The 26,445-nt window shown below is 38.2% G+C and overlaps 1 protein-coding gene across 8 annotated transcripts in view; it reads left to right on the top strand.

The window, feature by feature from the left end:
• The window catches only part of LOC306871437 (uncharacterized protein), a 67,960-nt gene that overhangs the window by 13,836 nt on the left and 27,679 nt on the right, over window positions 1-26,445 (top strand). For 6 of the 8 annotated variants that reach the window (XM_079419370.1, XM_079419376.1, XM_079419372.1 and 3 more), the window contains 16 exons: window positions 924-1,084; window positions 4,967-5,114; window positions 5,243-5,437; window positions 5,769-5,842; window positions 5,928-5,979; window positions 6,069-6,132; window positions 19,399-19,472; window positions 22,327-22,554; window positions 22,839-23,007; window positions 23,863-24,015; window positions 24,944-25,056; window positions 25,378-25,536; window positions 25,661-25,753; window positions 25,854-25,961; window positions 26,053-26,183; window positions 26,316-26,378. In XM_079419370.1, the coding sequence (XP_079275496.1) occupies window positions 924-1,084; window positions 4,967-5,114; window positions 5,243-5,437; window positions 5,769-5,842; window positions 5,928-5,979; window positions 6,069-6,132; window positions 19,399-19,472; window positions 22,327-22,554; window positions 22,839-23,007; window positions 23,863-24,015; window positions 24,944-25,056; window positions 25,378-25,536; window positions 25,661-25,753; window positions 25,854-25,961; window positions 26,053-26,183; window positions 26,316-26,378 (1,985 nt within the window). Of the gene's footprint in view, window positions 1-923; window positions 1,085-4,966; window positions 5,115-5,242; window positions 5,438-5,768; window positions 5,843-5,927; window positions 5,980-6,068; window positions 6,153-19,398; window positions 19,473-22,326; window positions 22,555-22,838; window positions 23,008-23,862; window positions 24,016-24,943; window positions 25,057-25,377; window positions 25,537-25,660; window positions 25,754-25,853; window positions 25,962-26,052; window positions 26,184-26,315; window positions 26,379-26,445 lie in introns of all 8 variants that reach the window. The other 2 variants (XM_079419375.1, XM_079419373.1) reach the window with 2 other exon arrangements.

Below are 26,445 nucleotides of genomic sequence, written 5' to 3'. Positions count from 1 at the left end.
GTCTCTATACTAGTACTTTATTCTATGGTAAAGCACAGGGTTCCTCCTAATGACAGAGATCCCATTCAGAGCTTACATGTGAGAAGAAGAAAAACACTCTGTTCAAAAGACAGGTGTACTCTTAAATTATATGACCTTTCTGAACAAAGACCTTTATTTTTTTTCTCAGGGTCATAATAATGTAATATTAATGCGCAGTTTGTCGTGAACCAATTGGTGATTTTCAGATTATGGCATAGTTTATATGTTTGAATGATTGATTTTGAAACAAACTACTTTTCTTTTCAACATAAGGCGCTTCTTTAAATAGTGATTCTAGCAAATCACTTTCCTGTAAGGACCTTTGAGACGCCGAGGGTCCAGTGAACGGGGGCCGTGATGTTTGTTGATTTGAAGCGTCTGTTCTGCTCCACTGCTGAAGTCATGGCTTCTGATTCCAGATAGCGTTATCCGCATTTCAAGGCAGCATTCTGGAGTAAAATCTCCTGGATGTTATGAGTTTGTCACGAGTCACCCTTTGGAGCCTCGTTTTGTCTATAACTACAAAATGTTGTGCTGTCACATGTAGTCATGAATGACATTGTTCTGAAATTAGTTTGTTGTGTCGAAATAAACCTTGTTCTTCCGTCTGAGTTCAAATCACGACACTCAAGAAGTGAGAAGTGGGACTGCTGAACCTACGTTCTGATGAAAATTCAAATACCAGGGAAACGTGTGTCGTGGGTCGCTGATGTTGATGTTTCTCTTCGTCTTCTGTAACTCTGAATCAGTCAAAACGTCAGCCGGCATTCCGCTTTTGTGTTCGTTCTTCCCTAAATTTGATTGAAACTCAGTTTAAACATTGACTTTAACCTCTTTGAACAGACAGCATTTTCTGGTCCTTTGGTGCTCTCTCTTGACCTCTGACTCTGTTTCATTCACAGGAGATCACGCTGGCTGAGAACAGTAGAGTTTTGGAGGGCTGGAAAAATCCACCACCACCTGTTTACATGCAGTATTTCTTCTTCAATGTTACCAACCCAGAGGAGTTTTTGGCTGGGAAGGAGAAGCCCAAAGTCACTCAAATAGGGCCATATACCTACAGGTGATTTACACATCTTTATATGTGATGTTGATTTACCAGTCTTGAAATATACTCAATATTCAGATGTTCATTTTTATGATTCTGGGCCGTCTGAAGTGTTTTGTTTTCTAAACGATACTGTCTGTTGTCAGTGACAACAAGTTTTGCCCCCAAAGTATAGAAATGACTCGGGCTTTTTTTTTCGTAGATAGAAAACAGGAAACGTTCACCTACCCACTTTAAACTAAATATCAAATATTTATCATGCGCTTGTAAAATTGTTATTATTTGCAAAGTATATGTGTTTGTTAAAGAAATTAAGACATTTATTCGAGGATGCATTGAGAAGATCAAAAGCGACAGTGAAGACACGAATATTGATAGAAAATAGTTCAGTTTCAAAAAAATACTTTCTATCCATGAAAAAATCCTGATTTTGTTTTTATATTTTAAACATTGATAATACTAAAGAGTGTTTCTTGAGCAGCAAATCATGATTTAGCATGATTTCTGAAGGATCATGTGACACTGAAGACTGGAATAATGGCTGCTGAAAATTCAGCTTTGCCATCAAAGAAATAAATTACATTTAAATATATATTAAATTAGTACTCAGTTTTGTTTAAATTGTAGCATTTTACAATATTATTTTACTATATATTTTTGATCATATATATGCAGGCTTGACTGTAAAATTAACAGGGTTCCCACTCTTCTTGAAAGTACTTGAAAGTACTTGAATTTCAGACATATGGATTCAAGGCCTGGAAAGTACTTGAAAACAAACATAGGTCCTTGAAAGTGCTTGAATTAAATTTAAAATAAATTTAGTTTATGGCGCTATTTCAAAATTGTCCTATATGTGCTGTCACAGAACGAAACGGCACAAATAATTGGGGTGGAGATGGGGTAGTGCGAAAAAAACTTAGCTTGTGTTGATGTGCAGCCTAGAGTTTTCTTGAGCCGCTCCCGCTGAGTGTCTGGCCATTACCGCCCGCTCCCGCAACATGTGTGTCCCGCTCCCGCAAACAGTCTAATATTGTATATCATTTTCGCGCTATTAATTTGAATGAGCGCTCGCAGTTCACTTTCACTTTCGATTACACGATCACGCACACTCTGTGTAAAGTGAGCACATCTTTACAGTGCGTGAATTAGACACGTTGATATTCTGATCATATTTATTTCCAAGAACATTTTACCAATTCCAAACCACATCAATTTTAATAACTACTATTAATTTTGTAATGAATCATTTATAAGTGATATATAATTGTCTATGAAGGCTGGAAGTGAAAAACTCCTTATATTCATGTGTGCAGAATTATTAGGCACATTTTCTTTTACAGATAAAATGAGCCAAAAAAGAGATTTAACTGAAAAGTCAAAAATTATTAAATCCCCAATGAGAAATATTCAAAACTAATGCAATACAGAAATTGTAAAGTTAAGACATGACCATTGGTCAGCGAAATGCTCATTACAGCGGGGTTAGACAAAAACAGGTGGAGAAGATAAGACACACGGTAACTGCAAAATAATTAAGAATTAATGTGAAGAATTAGGTGTAAACCATCAAACATTTAGTCTCCAGCGCAACCATTTTCCAGAACGGCAACCTTCCTGGAGTCTCCAGAATTATAAGATGTTGGGTTCTCAGAGACTTTGCTTGCGTAAAAAAATCCTAAAAAATGACCCTCGCTTAATGAGAATAACATGCTGAAGTGTTGTTAAATACATGAAGACACATTTTTATAGGCTTTATAGACGGATAAGTTGAGAGCAGTGTTAATTTTGACAGCAAATGTTTTAGTCATAGTCTTTTGACTAAAATGCCATATAGTTTTAGTCATATTTTACTCATCTGAGTTGTTTTTAGTTTTAGTCTCGTTTTAGTTGACTAAATATCATAAGATTTTTAGTCGACTAAATCTACAGTAAATTTAGTCGGCTAAAATCTAATGGGTTTAGTTACAGTGCATTTATTAAGCATTTCTCTAAAATTTCCAAACTCATTATATAGGTTTGATATTGTTTTTTATCATGATAGACTGCAATTTAATTGCGGTGACACACAACATGCCTTTGATAAAATTAAATAAAACCACTTCTCATAAAGAACAGGAATATGGTCTTCTTTTTAATGAAATACCAATGGTTATATATAGGCTAATTATGCATTCTTTATAACAACTTGTTTATCATTCTTTCAAGCAGACATATTTATTTCTATAAATAAATTTAGATGAATCTTTAGGGCTACTAAAGTTTTTCAGTCAAGAGTAGTGAGTGATTGTATGTCTTTCTTTTGTTGTTTGATTAACATCAATGACTCGGACAATAGCAACTAAATTAGGCTGCTATCCCTTTAAAACCGAATGCACGGTGACGGATGCAATGTAGGCCTGCTGATACACGTTCTCCCTACTGTTTACGTTCACAGCTGTGTTTACGTGAATACTCGTCGGACATTTCAACATCAAACGGACATTTCAACATCATTTTGTGTGTATTTCTCCGTTCATGCGACGTGAAAGAGTACTCACGTGCTGTGAGACGCGCTTTCTGTGTGTGTACGCTTCAGTGTCTGCACTCAGAAAACATGACCGAATTGAGTTCTCTCTTGCGTCGTCAGATTTATGCATATGTCTGCTCCCCTCTTACTCCCACATATTGACATTTTTTAATGTTTTATGTGCCGTGCAGCAAGTGTATTTTAGCTTATGTCCCGTCGGTTCATATGTTTGCATCTAACCTTCTATGCAGCAGATTCGTTCTGAATGAATCTCTTCCCAAATTGTCCCTCCCTAACATTTTAGATTAGATAGATAGATTTGTCATAATTTTTGTCATTCAAAAATAGTTTTCGTTCATTATCGTCTCGTTGTCGTCAGTGAAAAAAATGTCGTTGATGAAAATTATGATAAAGTATTGGTCAACGAAATTAACACTGGTTGAGAGTGAGTCTTGATGGACCAGCACCACATCCTCTTGTACCACTTGTTTTGAAGAATTTATCTTCCAGAATAGCAGTAAGTTTTAGGAGCTCATTTTTAGTCAATCTCTGCAAGACAGACTTTTCAGGATAGGAGATGGACTAAAAATGAACTCCCAAAACTTACTGCGACATGGAGCTAAGGAGAAAATGTAGAACTTGAAAAATAAGAAAAACTGCTTAGTGGAACGCGTTTACAGTTTAAAAGCAAATAGAAAGTCCTATTTTTTATTTATTTTCTTTATATTTATTTGCAGATTTGCACATGTACAATGTTTAAAATGTTCATGACATTTTTTTTTTTTAATATTGAAATGTTGAGCACCTGCATTCCTCTAGGTCAAAGATGAAAAAAATGGGATTTACAAAAGAATTTTGACTTGAGTTGTTTATTAATGAGTAACGTCTCTATTGAGAGAACATGCTAATTTTTAATGTTAACAGGTTTACAGTGTTATTACAACATTTAAAGACTTTTTATTAATTTAAAAATTGTGAAATTTTCAAATTTAAATCTTGTACAAGAACTACAGCAAAAAACAGTTTTGTTTTTTGTAGTTTGCTGTTTTTCTAAAAATATTTTAGAAATTGTATTTGAATATTACCAGTATTAACTTCAATGGATTTCATTAAATTCTTCGAACACGACTACTCAAAACGGTCTTAATTTATGAAACCTACACATTCAAAACATTATTACTCTGAAATGTTTAATGTAAATGTTAAGTGTAAGTAAAATGTTTAGTATTGTAAGGTCTTTCATGACACTACATTCGCTGGCGTGTGAATTTGAGAGGTGCTTGATATAAAATAAATGGTGCTTAAAAAGTCCTTGAAAGTCCTTGAATCTGGTGTTCATGAAAGAGTGGGAACCCTGAATTAAATAAAATGCTTCTTTCTATTATCAGGGAATATCGACCCAGGGAAAATGTCACTTTCCTTGAGAACGCGACAAAAATCTTTGCCACAAATCCCAAGAGCTTTGTGTTTCTTCGCAACATGTCATCAGGAGATCCTGAGGTTGACCGTGTGATAACGGTTAACATTCCATTCATTGTAAGAAGGGTTTTGTTTTGCATTGGCAACAAATCATTTTGCATTTAAATTTAGTCTGCCCATAGCATTTGTTAAACTGATTATCTTTGCTTATAATTTGCTTTTGAATTCTTTCCCTCTTGTTTCAGGCTGTGATGAACGAGTTGAACTCCTACTCCTTCTTTCTGAGGACTGCTGTGTCTATGTGGATGGGATCCATGGGCATTGAGGTGTTTATGAATCGCACAGTCCATGAGGTCCTGTGGGGTTTCAAAGATCCGCTGCTGTCCAAAATCCATGACATGAGACCAGAAGTGGATGAGCATTTCGGCCTTATGTACAATGTAAGAATCTGCAGTTTCATCATATTCAGTGCCTTAGCCAGTCTAAATAGAGATAAAATACGGCCTATATGGGTCATATATTTGTGCAACCAACACAAAGTAGCACACGCAAGATCTAAAGCACATATACGATCAGAACAGGATAAGCAAATGATGTTATCATGACGCTGTGCATCGTAGACTTGACATAGTGGCTTGACATAGTGGCCTGGTTCCCCCAAATGGTTTTAGACTTTCTTCAGGGATTGGAACCAAGCAAAGACTGTGTGTATTGTGGTGAATATTGGTTGACTTCCAATAGTAACTTGTCCCATTGCTTTTTTTTCTGCAGACCACAGGGGTACCCATTCGTGCCTGTAAGAGAGCTCAGCTCAATATCATACTGAAGCGAGTCCCTGGCTTCCCGTGAGTAAAATCGTCACAAAAACAACTTAAAGAATGTTCTGGAGTGAAGAAATGGAAGTCTCATTAGCCTTTTTTTCCTTTTCAGCAAAACAAATTTCCTGAATGAGACCATTTTCCCCATCATGTATGTCAACGAGGTGAGTGTTCATGTCATCCTTGCTCTCTTCGGAATATCAGTTTTTCTGTTCAAAAAATTAATTTGTTTTGTTTTCCGCTGAATTTTTAGACTGCAACTATCGACGATGAGTCTGCAGCCCAGATGAGGACACTTCTTAATGTAAACAAGCTTGGTAAATGTGAAAAACTTCTGGTAAATGTGCCAGGATCTAAATAATCATTAATGTCATATTGACTAATAAATCTGACAAAAGTAAAAATGACATTGTCATTCATTGAAATCTGGTCACTAGATTGGATATTAGACTACACTGTGAAACTATATACTGTAAAAATGTTGAACTGTAAACTGTTCACTGTAAAATTTTGAATCCTAAATATGTGCTTCAAGTTGTAACATCTGAATTAAGTCAAATTCCAATTAAATTATTGTTTAACTAAATCAACCATTATTTGACTAAACCAACTGCATTAGGTACCACTGCACCAGTAAAAAAATAATGGACCAAGCTGAAATATTTCCTTGAGGCAGCAACTACAGGGTACTTTTTAAAAGTCTAATTAATAACTTTGCTAATAGTTTACAACATATTGACAGATCAGTATGGTTTATCATAGTGCATTACTGGTAAATAACAGTGTCTGGTGTGCTCATATACTCAGAAATAGACTAAACTAAAAGTGCAGCACCACGTTTCTGTATCAGACTGCATTGGAAACACATTAGACCATAATAAAACTTCTCCTCTATACCTGTTGGTTTGTAATGGAGCGATGAAAAGCTGTAGACTAATACAGTGGCATACTGACAAGCATGCATTTTAATACGAGTAGCATGCATATGTACCGTAAAATAAAAACGTTAGCACCTCTGATTATGGCCAGTAATATAATACTCACAGAAGACTACACACTGCACTAGTCACCAATGACAACTAGGTAGTCTAATCTATTAAACAAAATAAAAAAATGAAAGCCCCACAATTGAAATATATAAACGCTACACATCAAAAAGAAAACAACAACTATAAAAACTATATTAGCCTATGTTTGCATGAGTTATTCACTTTGGTTTGTTTTGCTGTATTCCTGTAATCAAAAGATTTATCATATTATTACACAAACTATGTATTGTTTTGACACTGTTGCAGTTAATGCTTTAATGCTGAACATTGATACTTCATTACCTTTTCGAAATAATCCATTAAACACGTAGTGATTTGAGGAGCATGCGCTAATATTTTCAGTTCCATTCGTTTGCGCGTTGATTCAAGGACACGCCCACAACACGTTAACTCCACCCACTGGAACAGTTTTTCACGGGAACCGAATATTACACAACACCGGCCCAAAACGGACAGGAGTTTCTAATAGGGGGCGAGTTGCTAAGGGACAGAGCTGGGATGAGACTATGTTAGAAAGAGAGCGCCACCATGGAGCAGCCGAGAACCAGCTGCAGCAAGCCGAGGGAGAGCGGGCAGCAGCCGCCAAGATGATATTAGACTCAAAATGATTAATAGATGCATGCACAATTATCCATGTACTGCATAGATTTTATGCATGTATCTTACTAACCACGAACAAATGTCTTTCAATTTGAGTCTGTGTAATTCAGGATTAAATGATTGTGCAGCGATTTTAACAAATACAGACATGTTTGAGCATAAAAATGTTGTGATCTGCATTAATATCATGGGCGTAAATTTCACTTAACAGTAGGGGGGGACAATAAATATAAAATTTCTTATGAGCAATTTTTGAAGGAGACACAAATAATACAGTCAAATTGAACTTATAAAGATATGTCCCCACAGTGAAAAACTTTGCTTCTATCATTATTATTGTAGCATGGAGACTGCGACATTATGGTTATTTTCAAAGTTTTTTTTCTATAGTCTTTGCCTCAGCTTAGAGCGCTCCGCTCGTGCTGCTTCTCAGAATGTTTGGTCGCTATAGCAACCAGTTGTAGTGGAAAACTGTAGGTCCGAAACAGAACCGAACTGAACCGAGCTGGTACCAGTCAGTGGAAAACCCCCATAAGTTGCAGTGCACTATGCAACAAGCTATTATAAACAAGCTACCGTTAACTAGATAAGTAATATTTTAATCGCTAATATAGCAGATTCATGGAAAATTACATCGGTAATCAGCATTTTTGCCGCACTAACTTATGAATGAGTCTGCATCAACTACATTAAAGAGAATCGCTTTATTTAAAGTGAATAAAGTACCCTACTTACTGGAGTTCAACATTAACTGAGCCGCAGCCACACACCTGACGCCCCCGTTTCACACATACTCCGTTTGCAGTGCGTTTTTTTTCCGTACCCATGTTAACAGGTTAGAGCTTTCACACTGCACGCGGTTGCAGTCCGTCGATCCATTCCAGTTGCGGTGCGTATACAGCTGTGCAGCGATCGTTTCCGCACCGAGTCTATTTTTGCTGTGCTGCACCGCAGTGAATTAAAGTGGCAGCGCATTGTTCACATTAAAATAAACACAGATTGACAAGAAACTATAATAATTTCATCATATAAGCACTTATAATTGCAGTTAATGTGTTCTACAGTTAATAAATTACAGGGTCAAGAAGTAAAAAAAAGTAAAATCAGTATAGTCCCAAGAGTTGCAAAATGCGATCAGATATTACTATTTTTTTCCCTCAAGAAATACATAATATATATGTAGGGGAGGGGTTTGGGGGGAACACTCGCTGGCAATCACGTGACAGGCTGTCCGACAGAAAAGTACTCAAAAAGAAGGTGATATGGATGACACTCGTCTCATCGTGGAGGTGGAAAAACACAAAATTCTTTATGACCCGCAGAATATGTTGTACAAAGATTTTTGAATTTGTTGCACACAGAAACTGCGGATCAGTAGCGCACTGCAAACGTGTGATGTGTGAAAGCACAATGGCTCGTCATGCTTCCGCACCGCATACGTACTGCACACGAAGTATGTGTGAAACGGGCGTGACTCGTGTGTGTGGAGTAGGTGAGATGAACTGGGAAAGCAGGCAGTGGGCCAAACCACTGTGAGGAAGGGGAGGGGGAACTCAACTGTTTCTAAATGCATTTTTTGCGGGGGGTTTTTTCTACTTACACAATTATTTTAGGTATACATATGTAACGGAGTGGAAAAGTATGTTAAATTATTGCATAAATGGGGACAGCGCCATCTATGTGGTGCGTGATATAATTTAGCGTGTGGAGTAGGGACCGCCCACAGCAGAGTTAACGAAGCATTGCTGTGGAAATGGTTTATTCTCTTACTGAATCAGAGAAACCCTATTTACACACGCTGTCTCCACTGTGCAGACCACCCAGGCAAGACCGTCACATTGGTGCCGTGAAGTTGTGATGCCGCTGTGTTGCCTTGGGTCGAGTCTTCAAGCAAGCTGAGAGAGATCACCGTGCTGCCGCATAAGGGCTGGACGTATCCATCATCAGTTGAACAGCTCATAATCAGTCCACAGCCTTTTGTGATCAAGGGACTCACTCACTTTATTCTTTTTCTTTATTGGACTCTGCTCTTTGACATTGAGTTAAATTCTGCATGTATTGTAGCGTATTTCATTGCCCATTATGAGCAACGGTGACCGATATATTCCTGACCAATTTACTCCTGGTCCAGTGGGTAGAGGCAGAGGGGTTTTAAGTTTTCCAATTCCCTTTTCAATGAATAGTCCCGGTGCTGACGATAGTGATAGTGGGCCTGGCAATGCCAAAAAGGGTTGTCCTCTAAGAGAGTATGATGCCGCAGACATGCAGTCAGATGTCAATCAAAGAGTAGCCTGCACATCTACACCCAAGAATGATAGCGTTCCTGATATGTTAGGGCAGATGAGTTCAATTGTTCATCAAATTGGCCAACAACTAGCAGAGAACATTATGTCTCATCTCAGTTCCTATAGTTTGGACACCGACACGCCAAGTAAAAAACACACCGATGATTATAAGATTGACAGCCCCTCAGGCATGAATAATGTGTCACAAAACCAAGTAATTCATCACAGAAAAGTCAAGGAGCCTCCTTCATTCAGGGGAGATGGTTCAGATACTGTTGAAATTGAGGAATGGGAAGATCTGATGAGGACATTTGTTAGAAAGGGCAACATGAGTGGTGATGAGCACGTGGAGGAAATCCTTGTACACCTGCGTGGTAAAGCAAAAGACGTGGTCAAATTCTGGATCAGGAACTGTGATTCTGCCACCACTGTTTGCCCAAACTCTGTCTACAGCCTGCAGCGCAAACATTTCAGTTGTAGTCACTACTCACCTGTTCCTCTTGCTGATTTTTACACTACTTTACCTGAGGAGGATGAGAATCCATACGACTACTGGCTGAGACTTAACAAAGCGGCTGATGTCGCCTCTGAATGCCTGCGTGAGCAAGGTAAAACACTTGACAAGCCCAGTGTTGAAATAGTCCACATGTTTATCAGACACTGCCCGAATAAAGACTTGGCCTTAACCTTCAGATCCAAACCAATTGACAAGTGGTCGGCCCATGAAGTACAGGCTGTGCTTAATGACTATCAATCTGACTTATCGTTCAAAGCCACCAGTGCAGTGCATCGCAGCCAAAGTGAAAGAGTTTCAATTAACAAGCTTGATGTTAATACAGTTCCAGTGCCTGCTCCCTTGGTGTGCGACCAGCAACAGAAAAGCACAGATTTCTCTGCCCTTGAAAAGGTCATCGACATGCTTGAAAAAGTCCTGTTAACCAATTCTAACAAACCTCAGTCTCATCCTAGACGCCAGCCTCATATTAGACTTCCTAGGATTGAAGGTTTTGATGCCTTACCGTGTTCTATTTGCGCTGATCCTGCCCATTCCGCCTTGATGCACTGTCGTGAGCATCGACTGTGTTTCCAGTGTCAGTCACCTGGTCACTCCAGGCGTTCTTGTCTTCGGTGGAGAAGTCAATCCACTCAGCCCAGTCCGGAAAACTAGTAGGTCTGTGCACAAGGGAGGATAGTACAGACCATGTTGATAATCCTCCCATCTTTGACACACAAGATTACAAGTCTGCATTTGAACAGTATAAACCGAGTGTCTCACCTGATAAAACCGCCGTCTTTCAAGGAATCCAAAGAGTCCCCAGAGCTGATTCATTATTTTACACTACTGTGTCTGTGGAAAATGGTCCGTCTTTCACTGCTTTACTTGACAGTGGCTCAATGGCCTGCACTCTCAGCGAGACGGCCGAAGCTAGTTTGCTGGCAAGCACCTTAACGTTGAGAAAATGCTCTGCCGATGGTGTTGTAATTATTGGATGTGGTGGTCACCGAGTCACACCAACAGCATTGTATGATCTGCCTGTCTGTGTCTATGGTTGTAAAATGATAATACCTGTGTTGATAGTTCCAGGCCAGACAGATGAGATGATCTTGGGCAGCAATGCCATCAAAAGCCTGCTGACTCTCCTAAAAAATACAGATGACTATTGGAAATTGGTCTCACTGCCGTGCTGTAATGGACAAAACGAGTGCTTAGAGTTCATTTCTTTGCTGTCCAACACTCAGAGATGGAGAGGCGACCACGTACCTGAGAAGGTTGGTACTGTTAAACTCAAGCACTGTGTGACACTCCAACCCCAGAGTGAACACCTTGTCTGGGGGAAGCTTCCTGTCAACACTACAATGTCTGTGGGAAGTACGGTGCTGGTGGAGCCCACCCAGTCCAAAAGTAGCCCTAAGCAGATCTTGGTCGGTCGAGTCATTACACCTTTATGGGGCGATGGCTGGATACCTGTTAAAGTTATAAACCCTACAAACAGTGTGTTGACCTTAAGAAGAAATGCAAAGATTGCAGATGTTTCTCCATGTATTGCTGTTGAAGATCTCCCAGAGAGTGACTGTATTAAGTCTCAAGTTCAATACTTTCAACATGAGGATGGTTCCCAGGAATCTGAGGATGAGTTAATGCAGATCTTGGGTGACTTGGGATTGAGAGACTTGGATCTGACAGCATGCGAAGTGTCTTCAACATGGAAAATGAAACTGCTCCATCTTGTCAAGAAATATGAGTCCATATTTTCAAGGAATAAAATGGACTGTGGTGAAGCCAAAGATTTTGTACATCGGATTCACCTTGTGGATGAAAAACCCTTTCGTCTCCCCTACCGTCGTGTACCGCCAAGCCATTATGAGAAACTGAGAGTAGCGCTGGACGAAATGGAAGAGAAGGGCATAATCAGAAAATCAAACAGTGAATACGCATCCCCTCTCGTCCTGGTGTGGAAAAAGAATGGCGATTTGAGGATCTGTACGGATTTTCGGTGGTTGAACGCCAGAACTGTGAAGGATGCCCATCCTCTGCCACACCAGGCCGACGCCTTAGCTGCTCTTGGAGGAAATGCTTTCTTCTCGACTATGGACCTTACCTCAGGCTTCTATAATGTTCCTTTACATGAGGAAGATAGGAAATATACTGCTTTTTCATCACCTTTTGGGTTGCATGAATATAACAGGATGCCACAGGGCCTCTGTAATAGTCCCGCTACGTTCATGCGTATGATGATGTCAATCTTTGGTGACGGGAACTTCACAAGTTTACTGTGCTATCTTGATGATCTCATGGTTTTTGCTCCCAATGAGCAGGTTGCACTTGAAAGGCTGGAGATGGTGTTTTCAAGACTCAAAGCCCATAATCTCAAACTTTCCCCTAAAAAATGCCACTTCTTGAGAAAATCAGTCAAGTTTCTTGGACATGTAATTTGCGAGGATGGTGTTAAGACTGATCCAGGGAAAATAAAAGCCATTACGGATGTTCAAGCAGCGGACCTGATGGACTCTGATGGCGCCACTCCATGTCACAAGAAAATCAGATCGTTCTTAGGTATGGTATTGTACTACCAACATTTTATAGAGAGATGTTCTGTTAAAGCTAAGCCGTTATTCGATCTGATCTCAAAGACTGGAACTATGGGCTCTAGAGGCAGGAGGAGGAAACTCAACTCTAAGGCTGTGTGTGTTAAACTCTCACCGACAGACTGGAATGACAGATGCCAGAAAGCATTTGACACTTTAAAGGAGGACCTTCTCAAAAGTGTAACACTAGCACATCCTGACTTTAATTGTGACTTCATATTAGCTGTTGATGCCTCGTTTGATGGTCTGGGAGCTGTTCTGTCCCAAATCCCCAAGGGCAGTACTTTGGCCAGACCAGTGGCATTTGCTAGCAAGACACTGTCTCGTTCTCAGATGAATTACCCGGCTCACAGGCTGGAATTCCTCGCACTTAAGTGGGCGATATGTGACAAGTTCCATTATTGGCTGAAGGGCCGTCATTTTACAGCTTGGACGGACAATAATCCCCTCACCTACATACTCACCAAGCCAAGACTCGATGCCTGCGAGCAACGCTGGGTTGCTAAATTAGCCTCCTTCAGCTTTGATCTGAAATATGTACCCGGCTCCAAGAACATTGTCGCCGACGCGTTGAGCAGGGAACCTTTTGTCCAGTCTAGTGTAAGCCATCGACTTGTAACAGAACCTTACCACTCTTTGCTCAGTCAGGTTAATGGAGTTGTGGATCAAGTCATTCAAGATTCTTTCCGACTTACCACTAACTGTCAAGTACTAAGACCTGTTGAGGATTCTTCTGATGAGACTGGAGTTGGCGGACAATATCAGATGACGGCAGGTGCTTTGAGTTCACAGGATGTAGCTGCAGTATTGGACGCACATCGTTCTGGTAGTGTAGGACAGATGATAGGTGTGGAAACCATGCCACACATCCCTGATGTGGATCAGGCTACTGCGCTCAATGTAAGCACACTTTCAGCCGCACAAGAACAGGATACCGCTGTGAGTAGAGCACTCTTTTACGTTCAACGACACAGACGTCCTGACAAGTGTGAACGTGCAAGTGAGCCTCGAACTGTCCTAAAGCTTCTTAAGCACTGGAATAAACTTACCATCAAAGATGGGATGCTTTTCAAAGTCAAAAGAGACTGTCACATGAACAAAAAGTTGTATCAATTCATTGTCCCAGATGCTCTGAAACAACAAGTGCTTCATGGTCTGCATGATGCTGCTGGTCATCAAGGTCGCTCCAGGACACTTTTGTTGGCCAGACAAAGGTTTTTTTGGACAGGCATGGAATGTGACATAGCAAATTATGTGAGGAACTGTATGCGATGCATTGTAGGCAAGACTCCTGAACCGAAAGATCGTGCTCCTCTTGTGAACATACATACCTCTGAGCCGATGGAACTCATTTGTATTGATTTCTGGACAGCAGAGAAAGGCGATAACAGGAGTGTGGATGTTCTAGTAGCAACGGACCATTTCACCAAATTAGCCTATGCTTTCCCCTGTAAGAACCAGTCCGCTAAACAAGTTGCTCATCATTTATGGAACGGTCTCTTCTGTGTTTACGGATTCCCTAGGCGTGTGCATTCGGATCAAGGTCCGAGTTTTGAGAGCAAATTGATGAAGGAGCTGCTGGATATGGCAGGTATAAGGAAATCACATACCACTCCTTACCATCCTATGGGAAACGGAATCACTGAACGCTTCAACAGAACCTTAGGGAACATGATAAGGTCTTTACCTCCCCAGTCCAAAGCCAAGTGGCCACAGTCTTTGCAGATGCTGACGTTCTGTTATAACTGCACTGTTCATGAGACCACAGGCTTTGCGCCTTTCTATTTGATGTTCGGGAGAGTCCCACGTCTTCCCATCGATGTGATGTTCCAACATGTTCTCAGGGATGAGACTGTTGTGAAGTATTCAGATTTCGTGTCCAGGCTTAAAAGTGACCTCGGCGAAGCTGCGAATATTGCACAGAAGCACAGTTCTGTTGAGCAAGCTCGGCATGCAAGGATCTACAATCGGAAAGTGAAGGGATCACCTTTGACTGTCGGTGACAGAGTCCTTCTGGCGAATCGTGGTGAGCGCGGCAAACGGAAGATTGCAGACAAGTGGGAGTCCAATCTCTACGAAGTTATGTCGGTGAGATCATCCGTTAATGTCTATCGGATAAGAGACACAGAAACAGGTAGAGAAAAGATTGTGCACAGGAATATCTTGCTCCCTGTTAACTTTCTGTACAAAGATGATGGGACCGCTTTACCATCTCAGTCTCATTCTGTTGATTCGACCTCAGACTTGCCTGATCATCCCGACGGTGATACGAGAACAGCTCACTGGGTTATGCAGTCTGATCAGCCCAACTGCCCTGAAAACGACACTGTCTCTGTGGCCTTGTCTGGAGTTCAGTGTTCTTTGGATGTTCAGAATTCCATTTCGAAGGCAGACTGTGATACCTGTAACAGCTCAATATCCGCTGAACAGGGAAGTGACTTAGGAAGTGACATTCCACATTTGTTGGATAAAGGACTACTTCCTGGCGATGAGTTAGATCAGACATCTACACAGCACTCCTTGGTTAAGCCAGTTTTTCCACTTTCACAAGTAGACAATAATCCTGTTCCGGATACAGTTAACCCTGTAGTTTGCACTCAACCAGAACACATTCGAACAGACACAGTAAGAACTAGGGCTGGTAGGACCATTAAACCTCCACAAAGATTGATCTGTGAGATGAATAATCAGTTTGTGCATGATTCGTCCCCATCTGTTATTTCTCTTTTTGATGTGGTGAAAACCTTTTTCCATGGGTGAATTATAAGATGGATTTTGTCTTGAACTGAGACGTTTCTTATAAGTAGTCAGGTTTTCAGTCCTTGAATTGTGTATGTAAAGAGAGGTGTTTAAGGCATCTCTTTAGTCTATGTTTAGTCTGAACTTTGGTACCGGTCCATTCTTGCATACCTCTTATGGAGGAATTTTGTAATTGATATTTACGCTGAAAAGTGTCAAGGACAAGCACATAGTCATTTTCTTGTTTTTCTTTTACTTTTTTTCTCTGGTTCTTGTGTTGTGAAACTTTACTACTATACAGACGCTTCCCCAGTTTAGCATAATTTAAGGGGGGTGCATGTAACGGAGTGGAAAAGTATGTTAAATTATTGCATAAATGGGGACAGCGCCATCTATGTGGTGCGTGATATAATTTAGCGTGTGGAGTAGGGACCGCCCACAGCAGAGTTAACGAAGCATTGCTGTGGAAATGGTTTATTCTCTTACTGAATCAGAGAAACCCTATTTACACACGCTGTCTCCACTGTGCAGACCACCCAGGCAAGACCGTCACACATACATATATTTTTCACAATAGAGTGTGCGATTTTTTATTTATTTATTTTTTGGAGGGGGGACAACCCTCGGATGGGGGGGGACATGTCCCCTCCGTCCCCCCCGGGATTTACGCCCATGAGTACAGTTTAAGTTAATGTAATAGTTTAATTAATTGAATATAAATGTGCAATTACTAATGGCTTAAATGAGCAACTATAATAGCCCTTTAATGATAATAATACAAAGAAGGAATAACTGACAACGTGCTGCTGAATTACAGAAAAAAAAACACAAAGGTACCTTCAGGACATTCTTGTTTGGCTAAATTAATATGAGCTATTCTGTGTCCTAAGACTAGTTAAATTAGAACAAGTTCAATAAAACATTTTTATTATATTTCTACGGGCAGAGTAGAATAGCCAAACCAAAAAGAAACAAGGAAAACACAATGTAACATTAATAAAAGTGTACACAATAGAATGAGCACAGGTGACTGGGGCTAGTGCCATCTAGTGCTCGCTGATGTTCTTAGGCTCAGCTGCGTGTGGATCGCGAGCTGTGTGTGTGTGGATTGGGCAAGGCTAAACGGGCGGAATGAAAGCCTCAAAATTAAATGAATCAGATAGAATCGACTCAGAAGAGATGTGAATGAATGCACGTGCGTCGCCTGATCCACAAATGCACGTTTTAATCGCTGCATGCACAAATTATGATAGTTTAATACAAACTATAACATTTGTATTAAAAAATAAGTCTCTATTTGTACAAAATGCTGCACATTGATGTAATTCTAAACTCTGCAGACACTGGCTGAAAAGCATTTGTTTCAGTGTAGTGATGCACATTTGCGATCGTATACACGTTAATGAATTGCACTGGGCTTTGTTCATTGGTAGTTGTGTGTGTGGGCGTCGTGAAATGCTGCAAACTGCGAAAACGAAGTCTCAAAATCCAAATGAACCGAACAAGATTAATGCAAACAAGATGTCAATAAATGCACGTGTGTCACCTGATCCACAAATGCACGGATTTATGTTATATTAATGCAGATCACAACATTTTTATGCTCAAACATGTCTGTATTTGTTAAAATCGCTGCACAATCATTTAATCCTGAATTCCACAGACTCAAATTGAAATACATTTGTTTGTGGTTAGTAAGATACATGCATAAAATGTATTCAGTACATGGAGAATTGTGCGTGCATCTATTAATAATTTTGAGTCTATCCCATAGTAAACGAGCACAGCGGCGCTCCCTCATTTTACTCCGTCTCTCAAGCCGACGATTATTTCTTTAAACTGCCCGTTCCGCGTTACTTCCATGGTCCTGTCGAGGTAGTTCAGTGTTGGTTTTAAAATAACTAGGCTCTGTGACCTGCTGCTCGGATTTGGTTTCACATTTTTTGGGCAGAGCGAGCGGACAGGCGCGGGAGGGGTGCGTGGGAAGAGGAGGCCACACACACCCCCGGGTCTCCCTCTCTGTCAAGTTTTCCGCAAATGTGAAGAAAGACACCATCAAGACGCTGAAATTATGACGAAACATTTATGTCGCGTTGTGTTTAATGCTGAAAGGACAACATTCACGCGCTCTTTGGTGCGTATCATTACTTCAGAGTGAAACTCTACCGATCTTTATGAAGAAATAGACTAATCGCATCCAAAATAAAAGATTTTGTTTATATAATATATGTGTGTATACTGTGTATATTTATTATGTATATATTAATACAAACACAAGCATGTATATATTTATGAAAAATATGCCATGTTTATATGTTAAATATATTTATATAAATATATAGATGTAAATACATGTCAATATTTTCTAAATGTTTACTGTATGTGTATGTATTTATATAAACATAATAAATAAACACAGTACACATACCTATATTATGTAAACAAAAACTTTTATTGGATGCGATTAATCATTTGACAGCAATATAAAGAAATAAACAACTGAACACCAAAACACTGACTTACGTAGTTTTTAGTAAAAAAAGACATAATTTTGCATGGCATAATGAAAATTTATGTTTATACAGTCAATACAAAAACTGCAGAATGATAAATCTTTTGCTGTATGTAGGATATGCAATTTTATCAAAAACATCTTCATTGGAAAAATGAAGAAGTTTAATTTATAATCTTTCTTTATAATATTTTTATAACCCAAAAAAAAAAAAAATCTATTTATATTATTGTCTATACACGTGTTTCTATAGCACATGAAAATACAACAAATGTTGACAAAAGTGCAGTATAAGATAACACAAAATAAAAAAACATGAATTTGTAAAAAAATAAAAAACTATAACATTTATGTGTCTATATTTTAGCATTGCTGTGTCATTAAATAATATAACGTTAATATTATACTATATTAGAATATATCATGTTTTTAAACATAATTATACATATATATTTAAATATTTAGACTGAATATAATATAACGTTGTACTGAAGGTTATATTATAATTAATGGTTCTTTATTTATTTATTTATTTAAATATTTTTCCATATATTTTTTTAATGTGTGTGGCACGGCAACTTACACTTTCTTTCAACTAAATTATACATAATTGCCTTTAAATATATATTAAAATATTTATATATGATATGTTTTCACTGTATATTATAAGATAATTCATGCTTGTTTATTATATATTTTTTAGGCTACTACCGTGTATGGCAAGGCAACTTACACTTAACCAATTAGAATGTTTCTTACCTTTTTTATTAACATTTTTACATTTAATTGAAGGATTTTGCGACATTGATTATTGTGACAGATATCGCATGTTTCTGGTGCATGTGGTAAAGGCCCACTGGATTATTTTATATAATTATGTTATGATTAAACACAATCATGGCCTGTATCAAAGTCCCTTTGCCTGTTTTTTTTTTTTTTTTTATTGCAATTGAACAATCAAATAACAAATAATAATACACTTGAACATCCATAACAATGAAATGACAGTGGATGACAAAAACACAAGGAAGACAATAGAAACATTTTAAGTAGTCCTACAAAGAAAAAAGACATATTAAAGTCCCTTTGCCTGTATGAATGGAAAGCCATAGGAAGTGACGTTTTACGAGCTCTGTGGTCGCTATGGTGATGATGGTGGCTTCATTGCGCCTGTTTGCAAATTAGCAAGCAAGTTAGCTATCTTTGGCCAAATCTTGCTGCAAATGCAAACAAAATAAATGTACCTTCAATTTAAAACTGGTTGTACTTCCAATTTAATTTGTAGCTAAAGCGAATATCCCGCTTGTACAGGATGCTTTCTGGCAACCACCTGCTGTCCACCGGAAGGGTTTCGGCGAGCTACTTCTCCAGAACAAAGCTACTGTGTGAGTTGGCAAGTTAATCTGGTTGCACATATTTATCTGTAAATAATATGTAATAATATTCAGATCGTACAGTGAGTAGTTCCTACAAGTGGAAATTAAGTTTAATAAATTTACTATGGATAATTAACAAATATGCTAAGAAATCAAAACATTTGTCTTTTATTTATTTATTAGATCTACAGATTTAGTGGATTTCTATATTGTATTTTACCTACAGCTGCTATCAACCTAGAATAAGAGTAAAAATGATGATTAGTTTGATCATGTTTATTAGAACATCACAAAAGTACAAACACAGAAGAAAAGCAGTGTACACACACCATACAAAAGAACACACTATTGTCAAAGTATAGCACATAATATAGATGGAACCGACCCTTTGTATTTGTCTCTCTGGGGAACTTGGTTTTAAGGTTCACTGAGTGTCAGAGCTTAACTGGAATACTGTGAGTGATCCATCCCATCACATTATATTATGTTCTGTTACCGCTCATTACCAGTCATGACCAGAAGGTGGCAATATTGACTGAGAAATTTTGGTGCCTACAGACTTCCCTCTTTAGTTACAGTAAGTTCTCATATATATATATTCTCCCAAATAAATAATTTTCATTCTGTCACTTTTTGATTAAAATGGTTCTGTTTCATGTTTAAGTTAGAAAACCGGCTGAAAGTTTATCCTGTTTACCCCAGAGAAAGATAAATGAGCTGGAGTCAACAACAAGGTAATGAGACACAAAACACAAAAACTGGAGAACTTGGATGCTGTGATGATAGATGTTTCATATTATCATATATTTTCATATTTATAACAACTCTTACAGACATGTCAACAGGAATTTTCTATTTTAACACTGTGTCTCTGTGACACTAACAAAACATTGATTAGTTTGTTTGTGCATCTAGACTAGCCCAAAGACATCTCAACTTTAGTTCAAGCAATAGCCTGAGATTAGGACAGGCTTATCTATTTGACTGACCAATGACAGGCAGAGGAGGGGTCAGTCTTTATTTTTGCAGTTCCACTTGGGGACACTATTGGGCCAAAAAAAAACCTTTCAGCATTAGGAAATGTTATGAACAGTAAATGTGCTAGTCAGTGGTCTTTATCAGAGGTATTTAACCTTATACTGATATACATTGGCGGCATCACACCAAAGCAGAAGTTTTTATTACAGATGCCGTAGTAGAATCTCCTGTTGACAAGTGTACACTACCATTCAACACTGAAATGATCAAAAGTGACAATATGACATTTATAATGTTACAAAATATTTCTATTTCAAATAAGTGATGTTCATTTGAACTTTCTAGTCATTCTAGAATCCCGGGGGAAAACGGTTGCACAAAAATTTTAAACAGCATTTTCAGCCATTTTCAACACTGATAATAATGAGTTTCTTGTAAAAAATAATAGTAATATTATCTTAGTGATTAGAAATAAATAGTTTCTTGAGCAGAAATCAGCATATTAGAATGATTTCTCAAGGATCATGTGACCCTGCAGACTCGAGTAGTGGCCATCAAAGAAATAAATGACATTTTAAAATGTATTAAAATAGAAATCAGTTATTTTAAATTGTAATAATATTTCTGTGTTTACTGTATTTTTGATTTTAAAAACTGCACCCTTGTTGAGTATAAGACACTTTTGAGCTGTTGGCAGAGACAGAACAGAGTCTGCACAGTCAGATAGAATTGATTTGAGATCAGCTTTATCAAGCCAAGAGAGAGGCAGGTCAGCACAGCCTGTATCAGCCTCAGACTTGAACAGGAATAAGTGCAATTGCATTGTGTATTACAGGATTTAGCACATTCATTGTGATTGTTCAGAATGATGCAAAGAGGAATCACTGTTTCAACACCATTGATAAATGTTCTTCATTTTTAACTTGACACATGACTGTTGACATAAGGCGACATCATCTGTTCTCACATTATTTATAGCAGTGGTTTTGCTTTCATTGAAGATGAAGATGCCTACCAAACAAAGTAGCAAAGTTGCCTATCCTACAAAAGTAAACAAAAAGCTCCTTAAATAAATATCACCATGAGCTTAATACTATATACAAAAGTGATTTCTCCTCCCTTTTAATAGCTCATAGGCTTTTTTTTTTTTTTTGCATCTTCGTAACTATGCACAATTATATTGAAGGGATTTTTTGTGAAAAAAGCTGTAAATTTACTCATACAAGATGTAGATGAGTGCCTTTCTTTATCGGAACAGATTTGGAGAGATTTAGCTTTACATTACTTGCTCATCAATGGATCCTCTGCAGTGAATGGGTGCCGTCAGAATAAGAGTAAAAAAAGAATCACAATAAGTAATCCAGTCCATCAATAATGTCTTGTGAAGTGAAACACTGCATTTATTTAGAACTATTTTGGAAGACTGAGTCAGACATGATGACTTTTTTTACTGGAGAAAACAATAATATGGACAAAGGATTTGTATTTTAGCTGAAAGCAACAGTTTGAGGATAAAAACTTTTGGATTTTTATTTTTTCTAAGCACGCAGCTTTTTACTTCATTCGATGTTGATTGATTCCCTGGAGTTGTGGATTTCTTCTGGATTATTGTGATATTTTTATCAGCTGTTTGTTTCTCATTCTGACGACACCCATTCACTGCAGAGGTGATGTAATGCTAAAGTTCTCAAATCTGTTCTAAAAATAAAAAAAACTCATCTACTTGTGGATGACCGAAGGTTGAGTAAATTTTCCGCAAATTTTCATTTTTGGGTGAATTAATCCTTTAGATTTACTGAATTAATCCTTTACATTCTTTAGAGAATGTAGCCGTTTTTTTGGGCTATCCACTGATTTAATTTCAGTTTTCTTATGTGTATTTCAGTGGGAGAGAAGTCATCTGCAGGCATTGTTGAAGCAGCAGGTCCATGTCCAGCTGGAAGAGGTTCAAGGTCTGCTGAAGGTCATGACGGCAGAGGCAGATGACCAGATGATAAGCGCAGAACTGGAAAATGTCCTGCATATTATCCCAAATCACTGCTGCACTGTGGGCATGCAACAGTATTTGACTAACCAGTTTGAGCAGCTCAGAGAGGAGAATCAGCAACTGAAGGTGCATGGGGAAATTTAGGGAAGAATCTTTGAGTAGAACTTATTCCTGTGACAACTAATTCACAATATAGGATACCTTAGCTATTAGGTAGTTTCTGTTTAAATGTTAAACCGATTATAGATTAAATTACCCCTTTCATGGACATTGTTGATGCTCAATGGCTGGAACAGGAAGATCTATGACGATATATTACACAAATATTTCCTTTGAGTGTTTTATATTTCACTTCTTCTCATAAGTGTTTCTTGCATGTCATCCGTACTGTATACTGGTTGGTTTAACAGGCTGCATTGAGACAGGCAGAGCTCAGACTCAGCATAATGGAAAGAGAGAAGGCCTGTCAGCACGCTGCGCTCTCGGAAAAGATTTGCAATGTTGATCAGCTTACTTCAGAGAAACAGCAGATGACCGCTGAGCTGGGAGTGCGGCGAATGCAGCTTACCCAGCTAAAAGGTACAAACATTCATCTAAATCCCAAACCGCAGACCTGGGATCAACCGACTTTAAAGTGTATGTTGAACAAGTACAGTGTCCTGAAAAACTTGAACATGTAATTCTAGCTTTTATTGGATTGTTATTGTATGCATCATTTGGAAGAAACAAACTCAAAGCAAATTTAAGAAAAAGTCTAAAAAAAAATATATATATATATTTTTTGTATATTTATAGAATATTACTTTCAAATAAAAAGAATAATATATTCCTTATCTGTTGAATACATGTGAGAGAGAGAGTAAAAAAATATAATTTTACATGTCTTTGCAGTAACATTTAAGGTAAACATTTTTCTTTTTGATCAAATCTCATCAATTATCAATTCATAAAAGTTTTAGGTTAGTGGTTTCATTTTTACAACCTGAACTAACCTTGCCTTAAAAAAGCTCAAATCATCTGATATTTCAATTTAAAATAAATTACATTCTATTTATCATCAATCTATCTCATTTCCCACAAGCTTAGCTTTGCTATCACTGAATAAATTATATTTGAAAATATATTGAAGTAATAAACAGTTATTTTAAAATGTAATAATATTTTGCAGTATTACTGTTTTTTTTTTTTTTAAACTGTCAAAAAATGATGCAACCTTAGTGAGCATAAGAGACTTCTTTCAAATACATTAAAAAAAAAATCTTGCCAACCCCAAACCCTTTTGAATGGTAGTGAATATTTTCTAAGTAATAATAACAAAAATATCCCAAACTGCTTAATAATGTTTTCTTTTCAATAATTTCATTCGGTTTTTTTTTCTGTCAGTATTATCACCCTGACATTTTTTCACTTTGTCCCCCGAAAACTCCTCATCAGAGGGACAGAAAGCTTTGAAAGAGCTGCTCGGCAGTAAGACTTGTGAGCTGGAACGAGAGAACCTGAAACTCAAGACTCAGCTGAGGACTGTACGGGCTGAGCTGGACCAGGCCAACAGTTCCTTGAGAACACTGGAGGAAGCTGATGGGCATGGTACTGTACAAACACACACATTTTAAATGATCAATTCTTTAAGCTGAGCACTCAGATTCGCCCTCAGTAACCTCACAGGACTGGCCCCTGAGATCAAAGCTTTGAGAAAAAATTTCAGGAAAGTCCTAATTACACTCAAATACAAATATAGGCATCCGTACCATTCATAGCACTGCTGATATTTAAAATAAGGATGTTTTTACACCGTCTGCAGTGTTACCTCAGGAAAAACCAGAACTAGGCCAAGTGTATATAAAATAAAGGACGGAAGACCACACCTTACGTTACTGGATTCATTTACGTTCTTTACAGAGAGCCAGTGTGTGGCCATCGTTTTGTTGTTCTGCGTTCTGGATAATGGCAGGAAGACAGCGTACTGAGATTATAGATCTTGTCCATGCCCTCCTGCTGTTATTCCACTATGTACTTTTCCATCACTTAATCTGTATAAAGTATAGCATTTGAACATTTCTACAATGTTCTCAGCTGTTTGTCTTCAGTGTACTGAGACATTGTTAAAGAACACTTGTTCTCGCTTTGTGCCGTTACATAATGTAGCTATGATTTCTTAGGTCTGACCTCTGTAACCCTCCATTGTTTCATTTTGTCCTATTCAATTGTGAGAGGGACTGAATGGGAAAATGGTCTCATATGACGTAAATTTCAGTTCATTGGTTCACTGGACAAAGTGTTTTTTGAAAAGCAGACAATGCATTAACAGTATAGTTCAAGTTATTCTCTTGTGAACATGTGATGCAGCTAACATAACAACCTGAGTTCATTCAGTTTGAATGTCAAGCATTTCACAGATAGGGCGACACCTCACTGAACATAATATTCCTTTTTCTGACAGGACAGTGACTAATTATTTTTCAGAGAGTTTTATTCGTGGTACTTACCACGGTTGACTGTTTTATATGTATTTCAGGTCTTAAGATTGCTCTGGGAATGCAGAAACAGATCACTGCTAAAAGGGAGCAGACTGATTTCCTGCAAAGCCAAATTCAGCTGCTGGAGGAGAACATAGAGAAGCTCAAGATGGTGGGGTGCATCCCTAATAACAACTTTCTGTTTCTCACAATACCACCTTTTTACTAATTAGTGTGTCTGTGTGATCAGTGTTGGACGAAATACACAAGTCAATACCCTAATAAATTATAACTCCAGTAAAAGTAGTAATTTTACAGTAAAAGTCAATGAACTATGTTAATTATTTATTCTAGCCAGCTTTTTCTTTTTATACACTATTAAAATATGAAACTTATCAAATATACTGTAAATTACTGATAATTCAAATGTGCATTTATTTTCATAGTATTTTAAAAATTACTACCAAATTACTACAGTGTTTGTGTCTTATAGGAGAAGCACCGTCAGGCATTACTGGTTATGACACAGACGCAAGAGCTGCTGTCAGAGAGGGAGAGGAGGAGAAGACTGGAGTCTGAAGTGGAGGCTCTGTGCTCACAAGAGCGAGAGCTCAAAGGCAAAGCTGAGAGACTGGAAGCAGCTTTATACAAGGTGTCTGATGGTCTTCTTGTTAAACAGATGTTTATTTCAATACAACAGTACTGAGCAGATGATGGAACAGATGTTCTATATCACCGACATTGTAAACCATAACATTAAAAAATATTATGTACAGATGTCTGACAGTTTTGCTGAATGCCAAGAATTTATTCAGAAGCAGGAGCAGGAGCTTATGAGACTGAAACTGCAGCATGCATTAGATATAAAGGTAAAAATGTACACATTTACTGTAGTAGTAATTATTTTATATCATCTGGTCAAACTTTATTATTCTCTTATGCCATCTCCCCATGTGTATTTTTGGTTAGGAATTGCAAAGCCAGAACTTGCGTAACGTCTCCAGATCTCCAGTCAGCAGCCATACCCTACAGACTCATCTTCCCCTCGCTCAGCATAACGTTAATGGCCTAATGGAGGTATGAAAAAATCCCTTCCGACCACCCACACACTTAAATATCTGAATTGACAGGATGTGCTGGAATGGATTTCTCTCTGGAATCTTTCCAGATGAGAGTCTCTGACCCCATTGTGGAGCTGAAGTGTTTAAGAGAGCTGCGTGGTGGGATTGCTGAAGAGCAAGGACCACACACTACCTTGAGCTTCAGGAGGAGACCTAAGGAAGACCACAAATCTAGACCGTGAGTGTCTCGTTCACAAAAAGCCATTATAGAGGAAATCACCTTAGGGAAGACTACATCATCAAGAAATGGATGAGTCTAAGCAGAGTTTTGTAAGACACTAAGGTGTTATTTAACATTTTCTTTTTGCAGACCTACAGGAACTAGAGGTGCCAAAAGTACCACAAGGTCAATTGGGAGAATAACCAGTTACAGGTAAGAGGAAAAAGTGCACTTGCAAGTTGACTACAAGTAGTTTCATGACATCTAACCACACATGTAC

The sequence above is a fragment of the Barbus barbus genome (genome assembly GCF_936440315.1).
Source record: "Barbus barbus genome assembly, chromosome: 6".
In the NCBI taxonomy this organism is placed as follows: Eukaryota; Metazoa; Chordata; class Actinopteri; order Cypriniformes; family Cyprinidae; genus Barbus; species Barbus barbus.
The sequence above is the reverse complement of the archived record's forward strand: the minus strand, read 5'-3'. Positions and strand labels throughout refer to the sequence as shown.